Source organism: Tupaia chinensis, unplaced genomic scaffold (genome assembly GCF_000334495.1).
Source record: "Tupaia chinensis unplaced genomic scaffold, TupChi_1.0 Scaffold000076_1, whole genome shotgun sequence".
NCBI classification, from domain to species: Eukaryota; Metazoa; Chordata; class Mammalia; order Scandentia; family Tupaiidae; genus Tupaia; species Tupaia belangeri.
The window spans coordinates 3,260,491-3,281,207 of record NW_006159536.1 but is presented as its reverse complement, the minus strand read 5'-3'; the positions used below and the strand labels follow the sequence as shown (position 1 = coordinate 3,281,207).

The following is a 20,717-nucleotide window of genomic DNA, read 5'->3' as shown; positions in this document are numbered from 1 at the left end:
CAACTGACCAAATAAGCAACACCCCAAGAGCAAAGAGAAAGAAAATGGAAAAAGTAAATCGCGCGGCGCACTACTCAAATCACCAAAATTCAAACAGTCCAAAGGCTAGTGGAAAAGGATCAGACAATGAGTGACAGTACCAGGTTGGTCGGGCCTGTAGCCTCAGTCCGCCTGGTATCCGGAACTGCTGGCCGGCTCGATCCAGATTTTGGGAGGGGTGGAGTGGGGGTTCACCTTAAAGTCCCAGGCAACCAACCTAGAGTTATCTATAAACAGTTTTGAAGTCTTCTCATATGCAAAGGAGTCAAGACTGGGAAAGGCTTCAGGGGAAAGCAAGATGCAATCTGTACTAGTATAGTAATAGGATTATGAATATTACCGATGACATGTTCCAGGTATGATACTCAGAACTGTCACTTAACTGACAATCTCTGCAGTAACCTGCAACACAATCCAAAAAGTCATAAATATATAACCATTTTTACTGAATTCTGTAGAAGGTAGAAACATGAGCTTAATTTGTGGTTCTTTTATTATTCTGGTTGTTTGAAGACGTTACTTTCTTAAAAAATTGTATGTCAGATCTTTGTGTGAGAAGATCCTAAGTATGTCTCAGGGAAGATGGGGTAGAATGGGCAGCTTGAGCATGTATAATATAATTTGAAAAATCTCCCTAAGTATTTTAGATATAAAAGGGAGAGGGGGAGAAAACTGGGTAGATAGGTGGGTAGATAGATAGGTAGATGGCAAGGTGGGTAGGCAGATAACATAGAGCTAAAATGACACAAACACACTTATACACATGGTTCAATCCTGCTCCCGTAGACAAGAAACAAGGAATACATGGGATTGCCATAGATTAAGGATAATTTTTTCCTTAATTGAAGGATATGCAAAATTGGTTGGCTTTTCACCCTAGTTATTGGTACTGCATCAGGTGATTTTCTTTTTCATGTGTGTTGGCACCAATTCCATGGGAGAGTGCATCTAGAGAAAATGCCTATTAGGGAAAATGCCCATCGTATAAAGGTATATCTGGATAATAATTTAATTGCTGCTGCTTCCTTTGTTTCATGAAAATGTGCAGTTTTATTTTCTTAAAAATAAGGAAAGACAGTGTCTGGAAAAGCATCATAAATGCACTGTGCCCATTGAACTATAATATATGCCCCATACCAAGGAATGTCTGAGCATGCTAACCTGGAGCTGGTTTGGAAAGCCTGAGGCTATGTTAGAGAGTTAATGTGGCCTGGAAGGAAGAATTCAGTGTAGGAGGTAATCAAGTTCTAATCTCATCACTGCCCTGAACCTGTCAAGAAATTTTGGTGAAGGCTCAAACTCTTAGAGCTTTGGTTCTTCATTGACAAAATGAAAATGTTGAACTAGGTGTTTAGCAAGGCCTGTTGCCACTCTGTCACTGTATATAATCCCATCAGCTTGACCTTCAAAGTCAGTGAATATCAATATCCTGGAACTCTGGAGATCTGCTTAAGATACTAGTTTTTAGTTATATAATAACAATAATCATTTAGTTTTTCATTCGCTATTAATAGTTCAAGATTATTAGTCTTTTAATCACATGATGCTGTGCATGGTGCATAATATGTATAAGAATGAAAAGAAGGAAGGACAGAAAGAAGAGAGAGACCAGCAGTTAGCGTAATGCCTATGTCGCTGGATTCCCATGTAGTCGACCACGGTTCGAGTCCCGGACCTGGTGGCTTAAAACTCACGCCAGGCGCGTGTGTGTGCATGCCCAAGATCCCGAGAGGAGACTGGAAGAGAAGGGATTATGGCGTGGCCATCCCCCCTGGAGGGTGATTTCTTGCTTTCTGTCTCTCTGTCTCTCTCTGTCTGTCTGGCAAGTGCATGCGCCCTATCGCAAAAACCTCTCAAAAAAGAAAAAGAAAAAGAAAGAAGAGAGAATAAGAAGAATTCTGTATCTTATTTTTCTACTTGTGTTATCTTATTTTACTTCCATTTTATGCAAAATGGTCTTATGTTACTTAAATAATTATAGCTTAATGATTTCATCTCACAAATATCCTAACTTCACATAGAAAACCATTGATACTGTTAACAACCATCTTCTTCTTCATGTCTCACTAGATTTGCAAAGAAGAAAGATGATAAGGGTGGAAAGGCTGAGCAGAAAGGTACTCTGAAGCATGGTGGCCTAAGAGAAGAGGAATTGGAAAAAATGAAAGAAGAACGGGAAAGGTGAGCAGAAATCAGAGCCTTTTATTTTATTTGAGTCTGTGGTCTGTGTTTAATTTGGTTATTGTAAAAATCAACTGCAATTTTATTTGAAGGATGAAGTTGACTGATAGAAAAGGAAAGGCATCTGAGGTAAAAGAAACCTCTCTTTGGGGGAAATTTTTACTATATTTTGAGAAGAAATTTAACTTCATATACTTATTATGTCAGTACTTATAAGTTCATAATATGCTGTCCCCCACCCCCAGTTTATACTCTATTAATGCATATATTCTCTTTGGTTTAAACAATAAGGGAATTTTTTTTTCATAAAAAGGTCATTTTGTTATTGATATTTAGAACTATCATATCCCCATGGTCTGTTCTTAATTTTTGTCAAGCTGTTGTATGCCTTCTTAATTGTATTCTGCAAATCCGTTTGGGTACTGTAATTGGAGAAGTCCATGTCCTTCAATTTTTAAAAGCCACCGTCTTTTATTAGGCTATCAGCAAGCTGAAAAGTATGTTGCCCATCTGTTAAAGGGCCGGCTTCATTTTCTGAAATAATGACAGTGTGCAAGGACTGAATTCTCATGTTCGAGGAGTTTAATGTTCCATTTGGACAAGAGGTCCTTCACATGTCTTTGATGTTAACTCTGACACTTATCCCAAGTGGATGTGTAAATGTCTGATTTTGAAACACGTAACTGAATATTCATATTCTCCTGAAAATTTTTTGTCTTTACTGAGTGAAGCTGATAGAAAGACTGAAATGATGACAAACTAATGTATAATGTTAAGTATTTGATTCTGATTCATCATAAATGAAGTCAGCTGTATCTAACTTTTCACTTGCTTATTAGTTACATTAATCCTTACAGTTTTTAAAGAGTCAGTTCTTTCTTTTACTTTGTCAGTCTATGATTACACTAAGAAAATCATATCTATTCATTGTGTTTTCTAGTACATAGCCATCTAAGAGTATCTATTGTTACCCTTTGACCCCTATCTTGTAGTCTATTCCCATCCAGAAGGCTGACTTTATCAATAGCACAGGAAAAATGCTGTTTAGTGCTTTCTCATTTTTGAGAGGTTGATAAGCTCAGTCCCAAGGTCACTGGAGGAGTTAAAAGGAAATCGAGTGTTTTGCATTGTTGTTGACTATTCACCTGACAGAGCTACCTACTCCAAAGACAAGAGAGGGATTCTCCATCATAACCCACAATTCAGTAATCCTGTAATGTGAAATGTAATTCAAGCTTAAATTTTAATGCATATATTGGCAAATACATCCATGTGGTGAGCTTACATCATAGATCTTTGCTGCTTCCCTGACTTTCTTTACTGAGTCTCAGCATCCCATGCCTCACCTTCAGGGAAAGGAGCTGTTTCCTAGAATGCAGACTTGACAATTTTTCCAGTTCAGTACTTGCTTGGGCTAGGGCAGGGAAACTCTTAGTAGCTGGGGAACTGTGTGCCAGTTAAAAAATTGATAACCCATAAAATAAGGTAGGTTGTCTTTGAGCAAGAGTTCATTTCCTCCCTGGTTTTGCCTTTAGGAAGCAGGTGCCGGAGGGAGTTTTGTTCTTAAGAGCAGGACTGTAAATTTGCCTCAGCTGGCTCTGTAGGCTTCAGGTCCAATTTTCTTAAAATATGTCTGACCAAAATAGTGAAAAAACTATACTATTAGCCTCCACTTAGGCTACTTCCCACATATGAACACATAAAACACATCTGATATGGATTTCCTAGAGACAACATTATCTCAATCATGTGCTAGGGGAAGACGTTGAGGAGGTGATTTTATGGTTGGGTGCTATAGAATTAATGAGCAAGGGCATTTGAACAGTTCAGGGGCTCAGAGGCTCAGGGGCATAGTGGGTGAAGGTAGGAGTTGAGTATTGGGCATTGTTCCAAACCCCAGAATCCCATTCCTTGATTCTCTATCATCCTTAGGAAACCAATTTGTAACTCCTAAAGAACTCATTGAGTGTATCACTCTTCATGGCGTGGCAATGAGAAATAGAATAAAATAAGAAATAGAGATCAAAGCTAATGCCCTTTTTTCCTAATGTATTCAAGATTTGTTTCCTTCACATGATTCAAGCCATCGTATTGCTTACTTGTTTCATCCTAGCTGTAATAGGTATAATAATAGTGTTTCATTATCCCCTTTTCAAAGTATTTAAAGCATTTAAATAAAATATAGACTGCACAGGGAGGGAGCCAACTTATAGCATATTATAGTAGCCAACTGTTAAACTTTCAAAAATTTTGTGAGCTGATTGTGAAACCATTGGTAGCTTACAGTTGGCCATGTTAGGATTATTTACAGCACAGAAATTGGCAAATGTAATAAACTGGATTTTGTTTTTGTTTTTGTTTTTGTTTTTCCAAGAGCAAGTTTACTGGCATACCACTCTAGGTCTATAACAACTCTCTATAGTGCTTAACCAGGAAGTAATGATCAAAAATAGAGGCAGAAAACAATACCCAAATTAAACCATGTGATTTGTTATAACAGTAGTTCTCAAAAAGTGGACTATCATTCAGAATGTGTGTCAGAGTAAATTATGAGGGCACCATGTTAAAAAGGGACTCCTGAGCCCCATACCAGACTTGAAGAATCAGCATTTAGAGAGTTGGAGCCCAGGGAACTGTGTTTAAAAAGGTAAGCCCAAAGTAATTCTTCAGCATTCTAGTTGTCAAACCACAGACTTAGAGGAACAGAATTTAGTGGGAACATAAGCTATTCTTATGTTTATGAAAAATGAGATACAGATTTTCTTTCTGGGATGATTGGGTGACCCACCCTACATGTACTGTCACTTTTCTCATGGGCCCTCTCTGAAGCATCCTACCATACTGGCATCCACTTTTGTAAACTAATGAGGAGTAGCCAGAGCTCAATCACCTCAGGGAATATGGCTCGCTTTCCCCAGCTCCCCTCACACACACACAACTTACAAAAGCAATATATGTTCATTAAGACAAATATGGTAACATAAAAAGTATGAAGAAGTCTATCAAAATTATCCATAATTCCACTGTAATCCCAAACCATGATTATTATTTTATGATCTTTTTTTGTGTGCATGGAGTTTTCTTGAAAACATGATAGGCATATTATATATATAAAGTCTTGCTTTTTCACAGCATTATATTGTGAACATTTCCCCATGTCATGAATGTCTTAAAAATACATCATTTTGATCATTACTTAGTATTTCGTGATATCAATATACAAAAAATTGTTTACCTTCCATTGTCAAACATTCAGTCTCTTTTCATTTTTCTCTGTTCAAAGCAACACTCGAATGAGCATTCAGGTATACAAGTCTTTATAATTTACCTTTAAATCATGTAATTCCTAGTGAAGCTTTAATTTCCTTGTTACTTTTTTACCCGAGATTAATCTATCCTCGATTCTAAATTTTAAGGTCTTATCATCCCTCTTCATTTGTCCCATTATTTTTCTTAGGATTTTTATACCTCGTTTAAATTTGTCTACATATCTAAATCCTGATACAGACTGTTTGGTAATATATATGAATATGTTAGTCCTAGCTGACCTGTAAAAAGTTTAAAAGACAAGCCGTTGGTGTAATGGCTATGTCGCTGGACTACCATGTTGTTGACCGCAGTTCGAGTCCCAGACCCGGTGGCTTAAGCTCACGCCAGGCATGTGTGCGTGCGTGCCCAGGATCTCAAGAAGAGAATGGAGGAGAAGAGATTGCAGTATGGCCATCCCCTCCGGGGGAGTGGGGGTGGAAGGGGAGGCTGATTTCTCGCTTTCCATCTCTCTTCCTCTGTCTTTTTGGTGAGCGCACACTCCCTATAGCAAAAACCTCTCAAAAAAAAAAAAAAGTTTAAAAGAACCATAATGGGTGGGTTGGGTTACTAGACTAGACTGGAGAAATGTAGAGTCTAGAAAAGTTTTCGTGAATGAGAGGAAGCAGTTTTGCCCCCAAGGGAAATTTGGGTATGTCTGTAAACATTTTTGATTGACATAACTGTAGAAGAGGGTTAAAGAAGGGAATCACTACTGCCTTGTACTGGGTATAGGCTAGAGATGCAGCTAGTCATCCTACAATGCTTGACAGTCCGCATCCCCCAGTAGTGAATTACCCAACCCAAAATGTAAACAGAGAGGCCGAGACCTACTGTTCTGCCCTCTGACTGCACAACCACTGACAGAGCTCTCTTGGACTTCAGAATTATGTCTCACAGTATCTTGTGGTTAATGCAGACAAATATGTACCAGATGAATAACTGTAGAAGGATTATGAGCTATTTGGAAAATTGTACCCCAAGATTTCTGATGAGTATTCCATCAGTATAATTTGCAAGAATAAAGTTTTTCTTGAAAATTTATTTTTTACCCTGGCCTGCTGAGCATTGGCATTATTAGTGACTTGTTGATCTAACTGTGAATGCCAAGAAACTATAGGGGCTGATAATATGTTTGATGACAGAATCATCTGGAACAATGGACTGAGTCAAACATAAAGAAAATTAATAGGAATAAATGTAAAAGTCTTGGATTTAGCTCCAGAAATGAACTATATAAACACAGGATGTGGAAGGTTTGACTTAATACCAAATATATGAAAAATTTACCTGATGGTTTTAGTTGAGGGTAAGTTTAGCATGAGTCAACAGGAGGATATGACTGCCAGAAACTTAATCCAGTCCTAAGCTACAGTACTGGAAGTTCATGTACAAAATGTAGGAAGAAACAATAATTCCTATTTCACACTGCTTAGATCATACCTGGAATATCCTGTATCTCTCCTTAACACAGATAATAGGGGCATCAAATCTACCTCTTATAAAAAATGTTGAAGGACCTGGGGATACATAGCTGATTTCACATGTTCAAAGAACGGTGAAGAGTGATTAGATTTATTTTATGGCATACGTTTTATTCTATTCTACTTTTTCAGCCTATTTGCTTATTCATCCATTCATTCAACTATTTTCTTGAAGATACTAATGGAGCATTATTTTAAGAGAGATGGCCTTCAACTTAATAGAAGGAAAAAATCCTAAAAATTAGAGTGCAGTAGCCAGCAGGTGGTGTAGTGGTTAAGGCACTGGACTCCCACATGGCCAATCATAGTTCAAGTCCTGGACTCAGCAGTGTGAAACTCATGCCGGCCCCACATGCATGTGTGCCCAAGATCTCAGGAGAAGAATGGAGGACAAAGGATTGCAGCATAGCCATCTTCCTGGGAATTGATTTCTCATTTTCCCTCTCACTGTCTCTGTTTCTTGGGCAGTTGCACATACCCTATGGCAAAAACCTTTTAAAAAATAATAATTAGAGTGTGTTATGAGGTTGTTTGTTGATACTGGAACTGTAAAGAAGAAATGTAAAGAACGTAAGAAGCCAATGACAGGTTGGCCCTGTGGTCTATGGTTAAGGGAGCTAGATTCCTTAGCTCTGGAGATTTGATAAACCCACTGGGAGGGTTTAGCAAATGGTGTGGAGGTTAAGGCGCTGGACCCCACATCACTGACTGCACAGTTTAAGTCCCAGATAGGATGGCTTAAAAAACACTGGGTGCATGTGCATGTGCATGCGTGCCCAAAATTCCAAGAGAAGAATGGAGGAGAAGGTATTGCAGCATGGCCATTCCCCTAGGGCTTGTTTTCTGCTTTCTCACTTTCTCTCTCTCTCTCTCTCTCTGTCTCTGTCTCTGGCAAACGCACATGCCTCATAGCAAAATTTTGACAAAAGAAAAGAAAAACACACTGGGCATATTTGTATGCTTGTCAAAATTCCTAGAAGATGGATAAATGGAAGAGAAGGGATTAGGCGTGACCATACCCCATTGAGGGTGGGGATACTTTCTCTCCTTCTGGCTCTGTCTCTCTGGAAAGCACACGTACCCTCTGGCAATTAAATAAAAAATTAATGACCACATTTAGACAGGCTTAGTTCATCTGATAGTCATTGTCATTGGACTAGATCAGAGTTTTATAAGCCTCAGTCACTAATCTATTGTCAGCATTGTCTTAATTATATTTACACATACTCAAATAAAATATGATATAAATATATAACTGCATAAGTTAGTTTGTGTAATTAAATACCTTAAACTACATACCATTTAAAATCTTCTCATATGTCATTAATCCTTAGATGATTTCTAGGTCCCTTTCCAGATATTAGAGTCTGAGAAATATTGAAGTATTTAAGGACAGAATCATCTACTTTGAAATTATAGCAATTTTTAAAAAATTTTCCGGGACCAGCAGTTAGCATAATGGCTATGTCGCTGGACTCCCACGTAGTCGACTGCGTTTCAAGTCCCGGACCCGGTGGCTTAAACTCACGCCGGGCGCGTGTGCATGTGTGCCCAAGATCCCGAGAGGAGAATGGAGGAGAAGGGATTGTGGCGTGGTCATCCCCCCGGGGGGTGATTTCTCACTTTCCATCTCTCTGTCTCTCTCTGTCTGGCGAGCGCACACACCCTGTGCGCAAAAACCTCTCAAAAAAAAAATTTCCATGTCATTGGGTCATAGTAGTGTATGCACCTTTCTTATCTGAATACCTAAGTCCAAGTTTCTTGTTCAGGGTAGTGTGGTAGGGACCAGCAGTTAGCATAATGGCTATGTCACTGGACTCCCATGTAGTCAACCGCGGTTTATGTTCCCGGACCCGGTAGCTTAAAACTCACACCAGGCGCGTGTGCATGTGTGCCCAAGATCCCAAGAGGAGAATGGAGGAGAAGGAATTGTGGTGTGGCCATCCCCCCTGAGGGGTGATTTCTCACTTTTTGTCTCTCTGTCTCTCTCTGGCTGGCTGGCCAGCGCACGCGCCCTATAGCAAAAACCTCTCCAAAAAAAAAAAAAAGATAGTGTGGTAGAATTTGTTAGTCTCATATTTGGTTTCTTGATATGTCCCTTCCTGACACAAGCCAAGCAGTCCATTGTAGTGAAGCCTTACACTAAATAAATTCATCATTTTGTTCATGCTTCAGTAAGATTGGCCATAATAAAACGTTAGTTCTGGGCCAGCAGGTGACATAGTGGTTAAGGTACTAGATCCCACATTGGCTAATTGAGCAGTTCTAGTCCCAGAACCATTGGCTTCAAAAACATGCCAAGCACACATGCTCGTGTGTCCAATTCTGAAAGGAGAATGGAAGAGAAAGAATTGTGTCATAGCCATATCTTGCTGGGCTGGGCGGGGGGTGGGGGTGATTTCTCATTCTTTCTTTCTCTCTTTGGTGAGTGCATGGACTCCATAGCAAAAATCCATAAAAACATACATACATACATACATACAATAATTCAAAAAACCTATATACATTGCTAGAGGAATGAAACCAGTATTACATTCAAAGATTATTTTTCCTTGGATCTTTTATCAAGCTAAACTAAATTCAAATTTCCACACATTCTAATTAGGTGAATTAGTATCATGAGTTAAAGTGGAAAATTGTCTTAACTTGTCATTGCATGTGTTTTCTGTTGTTTTGTTTCACTGTAAGACTTAACTTAATTTGGTAACCTTCTGCAAAATATGAAATTAGCCATATTCTCGGACCTGTAAAGTACTTAAGTACTTGTCTTCTCAAAAGTGAAGAGGAGATTAGTTGAAGAAAAATATGCCCGGCAGCTGGTGGTGTGGAGGTAAAGGTGAATGGATCCCACATGGCCAGCTCCAAAGGTTTGAATTCTGAACCCAATGGATTGAAAAACATGCTGGGTGCATGTGAATGCCTGACCAAAATCCCAAAAGGAGACTGGAAGAGAAGGGATTGTGGCATAAGCATTCTCCTCTGAGGTATAATTTCTCACTTTCCTTCTCTCTGTTTCTCTCCAGTGAGCGCACATACCCCGTGGCAAAAATTTTAAAAATCAATGCCAATTTAGGATTCTTGTACTGAGAAAAATATCTCCACTGACACCCAAGGCTGTCCATTAAAGTTCCATATTACTGACTCTGAAATAAAATTAAACTAAATGACACTTTTTACTAACTTTGACCAAAAACTTGTAACAACATAGAACTTATGTACTTCAAGATTTTCTATTGCTCCTATAACACGTTAGAATTTATTTTGCAGGAACCTCTTTTGTTATATTAATGAAGCATTCCTTTTGTAGATCTTAACAGAATCTTAGAAGGACAAAGAAGAAGATGGGAGGGGTGGGGAAATGCCTCCTCTCCAGCTTCAGCACTGAGAAGTACGAAAACATATGGCTCTTGTTTTCAACAACGGGCCTGAATGGAACGTCTAAGTGAGAGTGAAGCTAAGATTTAGGAAAGTTAATCGGTTTCAGTGTCTGAATTCAAGGTTCTTAGTTTTCTTTCCTTTTGGGAAACCTTCCAAGAATTGCAGAGGCTTCTCCCTTGCCTTATCAGCTGAGCTGCTTGTAGCCTGTTCCCTTAGTTTAAATCAATACATGTGTTTTTGATATTTGGCAAACCAAGATTTAATTATGCAGCTGCAAGTTCCCCACATAAACGAAATGCATCTTAGAGATACAAAAACATTCAGAAACCATTTATAGTTTGAGAATTCAAGTGGGTGAAAATCTATTCCCAACCTCTCAGCATTTTATTTAATTATGGAGGATTTTTATGTTCCTGGAAATTGAAATGAAAACCAGAATAAGGCTAGAGTTTATCCAACATTTGTTCATATTGAAAAATGAAGATCCTTATTGTAGTCTAAGAATGAAAAAGAAAGTGTTACATTCAGAATTATTATTTTGGTTGTAACCTACATACATATAACACTCCTAAATACATAGAGCAGCAAATAAATTGATAGGGTTTTGTCATTATTGTATCCTAAAAAAGAGTGCATATTTTATTAAAAAGAAACCAGAAGGTTGATTTTCTTCATTTGCCAAGTGACTCTCGATAATTAATTATTTACCTAACTTATCACTTCGGCACTACTTAAACTGTTGAAAACACCCATGTTTTGGCATGATTACATACAAATGATTAATTTAGCATAGTTTTACTCATCACTGAATATCCCTGTCTTTTGCAGTAGAATTTGCTAGGTCCTGTGGTGTGAGCAAAATAAAATGTTGGAAGGAGTCCCAGTTTTAATAGTCCCAATTTATTATTACTACTGAACCCTGATCAGATCATGGACTGGATTAGATCCCGGTTTTTCAAATGTCCCAATTTATAGCTTCTTTAGAATCTTGATAAAAATGTGTATTTGAATAAGGCTTTGGTTGGCTAAGAAAGATTCAGTTAATTACTTTTAGATTCTTATTAGATCATCACCGCATGGAAGTTATGAAAAATATTACTTGGCAGTGTTTCTCAGGACAAGGTCACGTTCTCATTTCATGCTGACAGAAAGAAACTATCATATTTCTGCTTCTCATAGTACTAACCATCTCAGTGAATGAACAGAGATTACTACTGATGCTTGGGTAACAGTAAGGACAGTCTCCTTTCCCAGAATGAGGATTAAAAATAGACAGGAACAGAAACAGAGAGAGAACACAAACACAATGGCATAGTGGCTGTACACCCCCCCACCACCCTTTCCTCTGGGACTGGCTCTCAAAATGTACCTTCAATTTAAAGGAGTAAGGGAGTGAGACTCGGGAATACAGGTGGCTTTAATATCTGTACAGTGACATGATCTCTGTAACACCTATCTTCTCAGAAATGCTTGCGGTCACCAACAAACCTTGGCACATTACTATATTCCTATAGAGAAGAGATGGGAACACCTACATCCTAATGCCATGCCAGCATTTTTTATGAGCCAAAATCCTTTTATGGAACTGGAATCAATGTTAGAAGTGCTGTATTAGCAACTACTTGTCAGCCGAGCTGGATTAATACATAAAATGAATCACTTGACTGGCATGCTTTCCAACAGCCCTTTAGAGAAACTTCTAAAAAGTACACCAGCTCTTTAAAAATTGTTTTAAATGAAGACTCTTATATTCATAAACCCTGGAGTGACATATTACATTACTGTATGCAGTTGTCGTGCTGTTGAAATACATTCTGAAAAGGAATTATACTAAACTACTTGGAGTGGTTCCACAGAAATGTTTAGAATATCTGATTTGATACATTTTGTAAAGAAATTCTAAATTCCGTCTATCAAGAATATTTGGTGTTGGGGCCAGCAGGTGATGTGGTAGTTAAGGTGCTGGACTGTCACACATGGCTGACAATGGTTCAAGTCCTGAACCTGGTGGCTTTCTCTCTCTCTCTCTCTCTCTCTCTCTCTCTCTCTGAGTGTGTGTGTGTGTGTCTGGTCAAATTAAAATAAATGAAAGGATAAATAAAAAATCTTTAAAAAAAGAAAATCTGGTATTAATATACACACATTAAATAAGTAAACATGTGTTCAATGTAACCAGCAAACTGGTAATTCCTCTGATGTTAATGCCAGTCAGAAATATTGATCAATTTGATTTGCTAGAGATAATGTACAGCAGTGGAGAAACTGAGGAAAACATTTTCTATGAAAGTTTTTGGGCACTTTAGGTAGAAAACCATTTGGTGACCATTCAGGAATGAGAGATCCCATGTTATCACTTGTTTTCATGACTTTGGATAAACCACTTTTGGAGATGGGGAACCAGCAATTAGCGTAATGGCTATGTCGCTGGACTCCCACGTAGTCGACTGCGGTTCGCGTCCCGGACCCAGTGGCTTAAAACTCACACCGGGCGTGTGTGCGTACGTACCCAAGATCCCGAGAGGAGAATGGAGAAGGGATTGCGGCGTGACCATCCCCCCTGGGGGGTGATTTCTCGCTTTTCGTCTCTCTGTTTCTCTCTCTTTCTGGCGAGTGCACACGCCCTATAGTGAAAATCTCTCAAAAAAACAAAACCAAAAAAAAAAAAACCACTTTTGGAGATGTATTCTTATAGTTCCTCTTTTTATTGCCATGAAGTGAAATGCTAATAGTAATAATGCTAAAGGACTTAGTTTTATACATTTCACTTGGATAAAATGATTTTAACTGCTAAGTTCTTTAGAAGAAAAAATGGAATAAATAAATATTAAATGAATCCAGAATATTTACTTGGACTAGTTTGGGTCTGAACTATGTACTAGTAACTTAATTTGCTAGAAATATCCTAAAAAACAAGGACATACCAGACTTTTGTTAATCAAATACTATTTTCTGGAATTTCTAGAATTTCTAGAATATCTCATCTTCCTTTCTTATTTGGACATATGTTATATCCTGCTTTGGAAAAATTCCATGACAACACATCCACTCTGAAGGCCAAGATTAGTTATTGTGCACATAGGTTGGCAAACTTTAAAAGTCGAAAGGATGCTTAACCTGTTATCTTCTGGAATCTCCTCCCCCCGGCCCCTACCCTACTTCCCACTTTTCTGTCACATCATTTATGCAGAAATTAATGAAAACCTGTGATTTGAAACACCAAACACTGGATATGTTTTTCTTACATATCCTGGGCAGCTTTTTGTAGATCAGAAGTCCTCAATGTAAAGTAATTTTGCTCCCATGGGGCATTTGAAAATGTCAAAGGACATTTTCGGTTGTCACTATGGAGAGGTTGTACTAGAACCTGGTAGGTAGGGAATAAGCATGTTACTGCAGAATTATGTGGCCTAGCATGGCAATTGTGTCAAGGTTGAAGAACCCTATTATAGATAGACTGTTAATACAGACATAGATGTAGATCAGAATATATTGTGAGAATTTAGTAGGTTTGGATAAATACATTCTGACCTCATGTATCTGAAAGTATGTCTCAAATTACTGACACAGTCCTGTGTGGGACCAACTGACCTAGGTGGTGGTACAGGGGAGGTAGGTGACCAACTGGAGCGATGACAGGGCCCAGAAGCGGGTGAAATTTGGGATAAAGACCTGACTACCTATGCACACTGTCAAAGTACTTACCTGATTCAAGTCTGAGTATTATCTGTTCAGTAAATCTGCCTTTCAGAGTCTCGTGAGAATTAAATGTAATATTTATGAAGCAAGCACATGGTTTACTCCCCTGATTGGGGAGTAAAACCTCCAGATAACCCATTTAGTAGCCTTTGGGAGCCTAGAATGCTCTAAGACAGACCATCTGGGAAAGTTGTTGAATTGGACCCTGTGATAATAAGGAAGGCCAACTTGAGAGGAGACTTTGCCCAGCTGGGAGTCATGCCAGATACTTCCATTCAAGGAGCTTCTTCTCATTTCTTATTGATCACCGGTTGGAAGCTGCTTCTGTAGCGGAGTGAGCTTGGCATGAGATGGCAGCACAGTAGCAGGGAGTGCTGGCTGCAGCGAGCGCTTGGCAGCCCTGGGAGCAAATTCAGGGGGAATGGATACAAATGGCCTGGCTTCCTGCAGCCTCTCCAAGCCATGGGGTGAGTGACTGCAGAAAACACTTGTGACCACAGTCACTAAATTCACAAAATCCTCTCATGTGTATTTCTGTTTCATGTATTACTTTAAGGTGGAGTGGGAGTAACTGGTCTGCTAATATTTTGAATCCAGTCTTTGGTGGAGAAGGAGTGAAAGTGTCCTTTCCTCTTCTTCCACACTCCTACCTACCTATATTTGTCCTGGAATTTAATTTCGTAATAACTTTACAGTGCATCTGAAGAGATTTCAGATTGATGTTCAAAGAAATCTGACCCCTTTCCCAGTCTCACACTCCTCTTCCTTTCTGTTTTATATCCTTTGTTGGATTCAGTATTGAGAGTTAAAGAGGCTGAAGTGATTTGGGCTATGCCACAAACATCTGCTTCTCTTAGAGGTCACCTAAAACCCCCCTTCCTTTTTTTTTTTTTTTCTATTTTTTTTTTTTTTGGAGAGGGTTTTGCGCTAGGGCGCGTGTGCTCGCCAGAAAGACAAGAGAAAGACAGAGAGACAGAAAATGAGAAATCACCCCCCAGGGGGGATGGCCACTCTGTAATCCCTTCTCCTCCATTCTCCTCTAGGGATCTTGGGCACGCATGCACACACACACCTGGTGTGAGTTTAAGCCACCAAGTCCAGGACTCGAACTGTGGTCAACTACATACGAGTCCAGTGACATAGCCGTTATGCTAACTGCTGGTCCCTTTTCTTTTTTTCTTCTTTTTTTTTTTTGGAGAGGTTTTTGCTATAGGGTGTGTGCACTCACCAGAAAGACAGAGAGAGACAGAGAGACAGAAAGTGAGAAAGAGAGTTAAAGAGGTTGAAGTGATTTGGGCTATGGCACAAACATCTGCTTCTCCTAGAGGTCACCAAACCCCCTCTTCCTTTTTTAAAGAATAGTTTAGACACTCCTGACTTAATGACCCAGTTGGTTCTATGGTTGGGTCATTAAACAAATTGGTCAGTAAGTGGGGAGTTTAAATCTAGATGTCTTAGGGTATGTCACAGAACAACAGGTATACATTTGTCAACAGAAGTCATATGACACCACACTAGAATAACATACTTGTATTCATATGAAAAGCATACCTAAGATAAGCTCCAGAAAGCAACATGCCACACCACATCACAGTAATATAAATCTGGCCAATTGTTTTTAGTTATTCTGAACATACTATAGGTGCACAATAAAATACAAATTTATAAATGAAATATATAGTCTTGCATGATTGTGAGAATTTCTTGTAATGAATATAAATCAACTGTAGAACCAAAGACTGAGAAAGGAGGTCTCTCACTCTGCAGAACTGGTCATAAGTCTAAATGGTTATTGAACAAACAGGTCATTAAGTGAGGAGTGATTGTAATAGCAATTGGATGTTTAGGCGAAACCTATGTGTGTTCATGTTCCTGGAGGACTTTGATAATTACATAATAGTTTTTGAAATTACGATTTCTTAAAGCAGAGATGGTTAAACATGGCAAGCTGGAGAGAAGTAGTAACATCTTTCATCAAAGTCATTCCTCTCTCTCAAACTTTCAGAGGTCCTCTATTGCCCATGGCATACTGTTCAAACTCCTTGGTCTACTGAATCTGACTGTAAACCTAATTTTCTAATCATAATTTCTGTTCCTTGTCATTACGACCCCCGGGTTCAGCCAATCTGGAATGTTGACACTTTGAGATTACCATAAAATTTTCCAAACTTCACGTGGTTCCTGATATTATTTTCCTGTCTGGAATACTCCCTTCTACCTGGGTTGTTCCAAATAACAGAAATTCTTGAAACTTCATTTTCTCCATCCCTTCCCAAACTACTTAAGTTGGAAGAAAATTCTTTCATTAAATATCCTGGGTAAGTTACTAAATTGTACTAACCTTTAGTTTCTCTAACTGCAAAATGTGTGTATGTGTATCTATATATTTATGTGTTCACATATGTATGTGTATATGTATATGTATACATATATTCTATATAGTAATGTTGTGAGGATTATATTAGACACTGAAATGAAGCATTTGGAGCAGTGTCAATCTTAAGGATGTTCAGTAAATGCTGCTTGTAACCATTTTTCTTAGAGAGTTTTTATTTGAAAGACATCAAGCAGCATTATCAGTGTTGGGTTTGAAGCCTACCCTTTCCTGCAGTGCTTGTGTGATCATGCACGTTGTGATCTGAAACTTTCTTGGCCTCAACTTCCTCATTTGGAAAAAGAAAAAAGTGAAGGAGGTTAGGTAATCACTAGCCTTCAGAGTTCCTGAGAAATGTACATAAGATGAAATATATAAAGTACCTGGATTTGTGCTTGGCACAAAGGTGACACACATTGTTATTGTTATTTTTCCATATGAAATTTTAGATGTTTGTAATTACAAACATACTTTCTTTGCTTTACCAGCTCGTAATTTCTGTGGGGTGAAGACCACACCGTAATCATTTTTCTATTACTCTCAGCATCTAATACATCACATTTCATAGACGAGGCGCTCAGTAAGTAGTTGTTGAATAATGGATGAATGAATGAATAAATGAACAAATATAAAACCATACTGATTTTAATTTCATTTGCAAGTGAATAATTACTAGAATGGAACTTAGATGCAGGATAGCTTAAATCAATGGTTGACAAAGAGATGGTCGACAATGTGGAGAAGTAAGACGAGCTCCTGGGCTATGAAATGGTGTCAGAAAACATGAGGTCGTTTGTAACTGGCAGTAGAACAGCGGTGATGGATCACTGAAGCATAGTGGCCAGTCCATCAGAATGATCAACACTTGTTTTCCTATCACTAAGCCAGATCCTGAGAGACAAGACCTTACACTGAAGGAAATTCTTCTACTTCACAAATAAATGAAAATACGATGGGTCCAGAATATTTTGTGGTTGTTCATTTTTTAAGTGGGGCTTGTGTCTTTATTCTTTTCCATTGGCTTAAATTTAACCAGTTGAAATTATTTTTAAGTACTATTTATTTCAATCTTTTAAAATGAAAGATGTACCTTTTTAAAGGAAATCTAAATTTGATTATATGGATGAGACATACTGTCCTTGGTTTATTCTCCATCAAATGAGGATCCTTTGGTGCTATATGATGAGCTGATTTGGTCAGAATTCATGGTGTAGGTTATATTTCAAGGAGCAAGCATAAAAAACTAATGTAAATGTAGGATCATGAAAAATAGCAATGGTCATTTATTTGTAATATACCAGATGCTATAGACCTACTCTCAGAGAGAGTCAGTATTATTAAATTCCTAGTCCATAATCAGGAATCCACATAACCACTAAGTTACAGCATTTATCTCATAAAATCTTCCTTGTTAGATATTCTCCTGCAGTTTCATGTCCTTTCTTCATGTCTAGATCTTAATTCTCTTGAAACATAGATTATACTTTCTACTTGTTTCATTTTCTTACATGTCAGTAGAAAGAAAATATTTAGTAAAGTGTTGGTTGACTTGAAAGTATAAAATAATAGCAGATTTCAAACAAGTTACTCATATAATTTTTTTTTGAGAGAGATTTTTGCTATAGGGGATGTGTACTTGCCAGAGAGATAGAGAGGCAGAAAGCAAGAAACCAAGAAATCACCCTCCAAGGGGCATGGCTACACTGCAACCCTTTCTCATCTGTTCTCCTCTCTAGATTTTGGGCACATATGCACATGTGCTGACATGAGTTTTAAGCTGCCAGATCTGGGACTTGAACTATGGTTGACTATGTGGGAATCCAGCAATATAACCATTATGCCATCTGCTGATCCCCTCATATAATTTTTTAATTGACAAGTACTAAAAATTAAGTGAAAAAAGAATAACTATGCATTAAAATATCTTGCCCAGGGCTCACCCTTGCTGTGTATGTTGCTAAGATGTTGCTGCTCAGAGGCCGACGCCACACAGGAGGCCCAGGTCGGTTCTAGCCCAACCTAAAAAGGCTGGGAATTGCATTGCATGCTTATAGTCCTGGCTAGTACGGAGGCTGGGGCAGGAGGATTCTGACAGGAAGATTCTATCAAAATCTCTCTCAATCCAACTTAAAAGCATGTAACTTACTAAACAGTCTTAGCTAGTTTTGAAAACATAGTGATCTACTTAATAATTACTCTGGGTCTAGCCAGTGGCATAGTGGTGGCTAGATCCCACATGACCAACTGCATGGCTTAAGACCTAGGCTGAGTGGCTTGAAAAACATGCCGGGACCAGCAGTTAGCGTAATGGCTATGTCGCTGGACTCCCATGTAGTCGACCGTGGTTCAAGTCCCGGACCCAGTGGCTTAAACTCACGCCGGGCGCATGTGCGTGCGTGCCCAAGATCCCGAGAGGAGAATGGAGGAGAAGGGATTGCGGTGTGGCCATCCCCCCTGGGGGATGATTTCTCGCTTTCTATCTCTCTGTCTCTCTCTGTCTGTCTGGCGAGCTCACGCGCCCTATAGCGAAAATCTCTCCAAAAAAAAAAAGAACAAAAAAAAAAACATGCTAAGAGTGTGCACATATTTGGCCAAAATCCTGAAAGGAAAAGTGGAGGGGAGGGAATGACAGCATGTCCATCCCCTTTGGGATTGTGAGTGGGTGCCTTCTCACTTTCTCTCTCTCTCTCCCTCCCTCCCTCCCTCCCTCTCTCTGTGTGTGTGTGTGTGTATGTGTGTCAGGTGAGCACATGCACCCCCTGGCAAGTTAAAAACAAACACACAAAAAAACCCTCTGATTATAATAGTGAGCACCAGTTTTAAAAAGTAAATGATAAATGAGTAGACGAGCAGTTGGTTAAACAAATCATCTTTAAAATAATACTGAACTCTATTATTGACAGTATCAACAGCTAATTAAAAATTCTATTAGTGAAGATGTAAAAGATGGCACAATTCCAATTCAGATTGACACTGAGGACATAGACATAATTGATATTTGTTCAATAATCCTAAAATGTTTCACAGTCTCTAATAAAAGCTGTGATAGCCAGAGGAAGTTTCAAGTGCTAAAAATATATGTATTCTAGGCACTTACAGATACTTTCAGAGCAAACGATGCATCTTTGTGAAGAAAGTGCAGCATTTTAGCTGAATGAGCATCAAAGGATATTTTGTTTAAAAAAAAAATCACTGAGTCAAGATAATGTGTGGTGTAATTCATATGTTTTTAATCTGGTTATAGTGGCTATAATAATAAATTCAAAACAGGATCATTTACTTGCACTTTTAAATTTCAGAGTGCATTTTGTAATGGTCACATAAATGCTTGCATATTTTTTTTTAATTCTATAATGTCAATTAAGTATTCCACTTTGGATAAACAAGATCATAGCCTTAACAAAATGCTTAAATTTATTATTCTTTTTAAGATTTTTGCCATAGAGTATGTACATTCACCAGAAAGAAACTGAGAGAGGGAAAGTGAGAAATTCTCTGTCAGGGGGGATGGCCGTGCCATAGTCCTTTCTCCTTCATTATCCTCCTAGGGTTTTGGGCATTCACACATGTCTGGTGTGATTTTCAAGCTGCTGGATCTAGGACTCGAACTACAGTCAACTAAGCGAGAGTCCAGTGCCTTCATCACTACACTACTTCCTGGCACCCCAAATGCTTAAATATTATAATTTGCCTCTTACATCATTATAAACCTAAACTGAATATGTTCCTATATAGGATGTTTTACACAGCATCTTAAAATCGGTATGATAATTTTTTCTAGTTTTAACTATCAATTCTATTCCCAATAATTACAGATTTATCTCACTAATTTCAAAGGATGGATTAGTAGAGCCTAACAGAGAAAGGTATTAAATGAAACCAGAACATTTTACAAAATGTGAAAAAATGGATAGTTAACTCTTGAGGGAACTATAATTCTTTATTTTACCAGCAAAGATTCAATGCTAAGAAAACCAATATTATGCTAAAATATTTCCTGCCTCAAATGTGTCTATGACTTAAGATAAAAATGAATGCCTGATATCATCCATTTATACCAATTTTACAATCAAATGAAAAATATTCAAAGGAAATAATTATACTGTACTAAAGCTAGTCACGCAACACTCACTGATCAATCTGAAAGAACCTCCTGCAGATATCAATTACCTTGGTACACACTGCTCTTGTTCACATAAGCATGACTCTGCCTGAGTTCAAAGAATTTTTTTTTAATTTTGATATAATAAACTAATTTG

The 20,717-nt window shown here is 38.3% G+C and overlaps 1 protein-coding gene across 1 annotated transcript in view; it reads left to right on the top strand.

The window, feature by feature from the left end:
- The window catches only part of PARD3B (par-3 family cell polarity regulator beta), a 1,250,195-nt gene that overhangs the window by 1,011,174 nt on the left and 218,304 nt on the right, over window positions 1–20,717 (top strand). Inside the window, exon 19 of the mRNA XM_006142461.3 lies at window positions 2,110–2,220. Coding sequence (XP_006142523.1) covers window positions 2,110–2,220 — 111 coding nt within the window. The remainder of the gene's footprint in view (window positions 1–2,109; window positions 2,221–20,717) is intronic.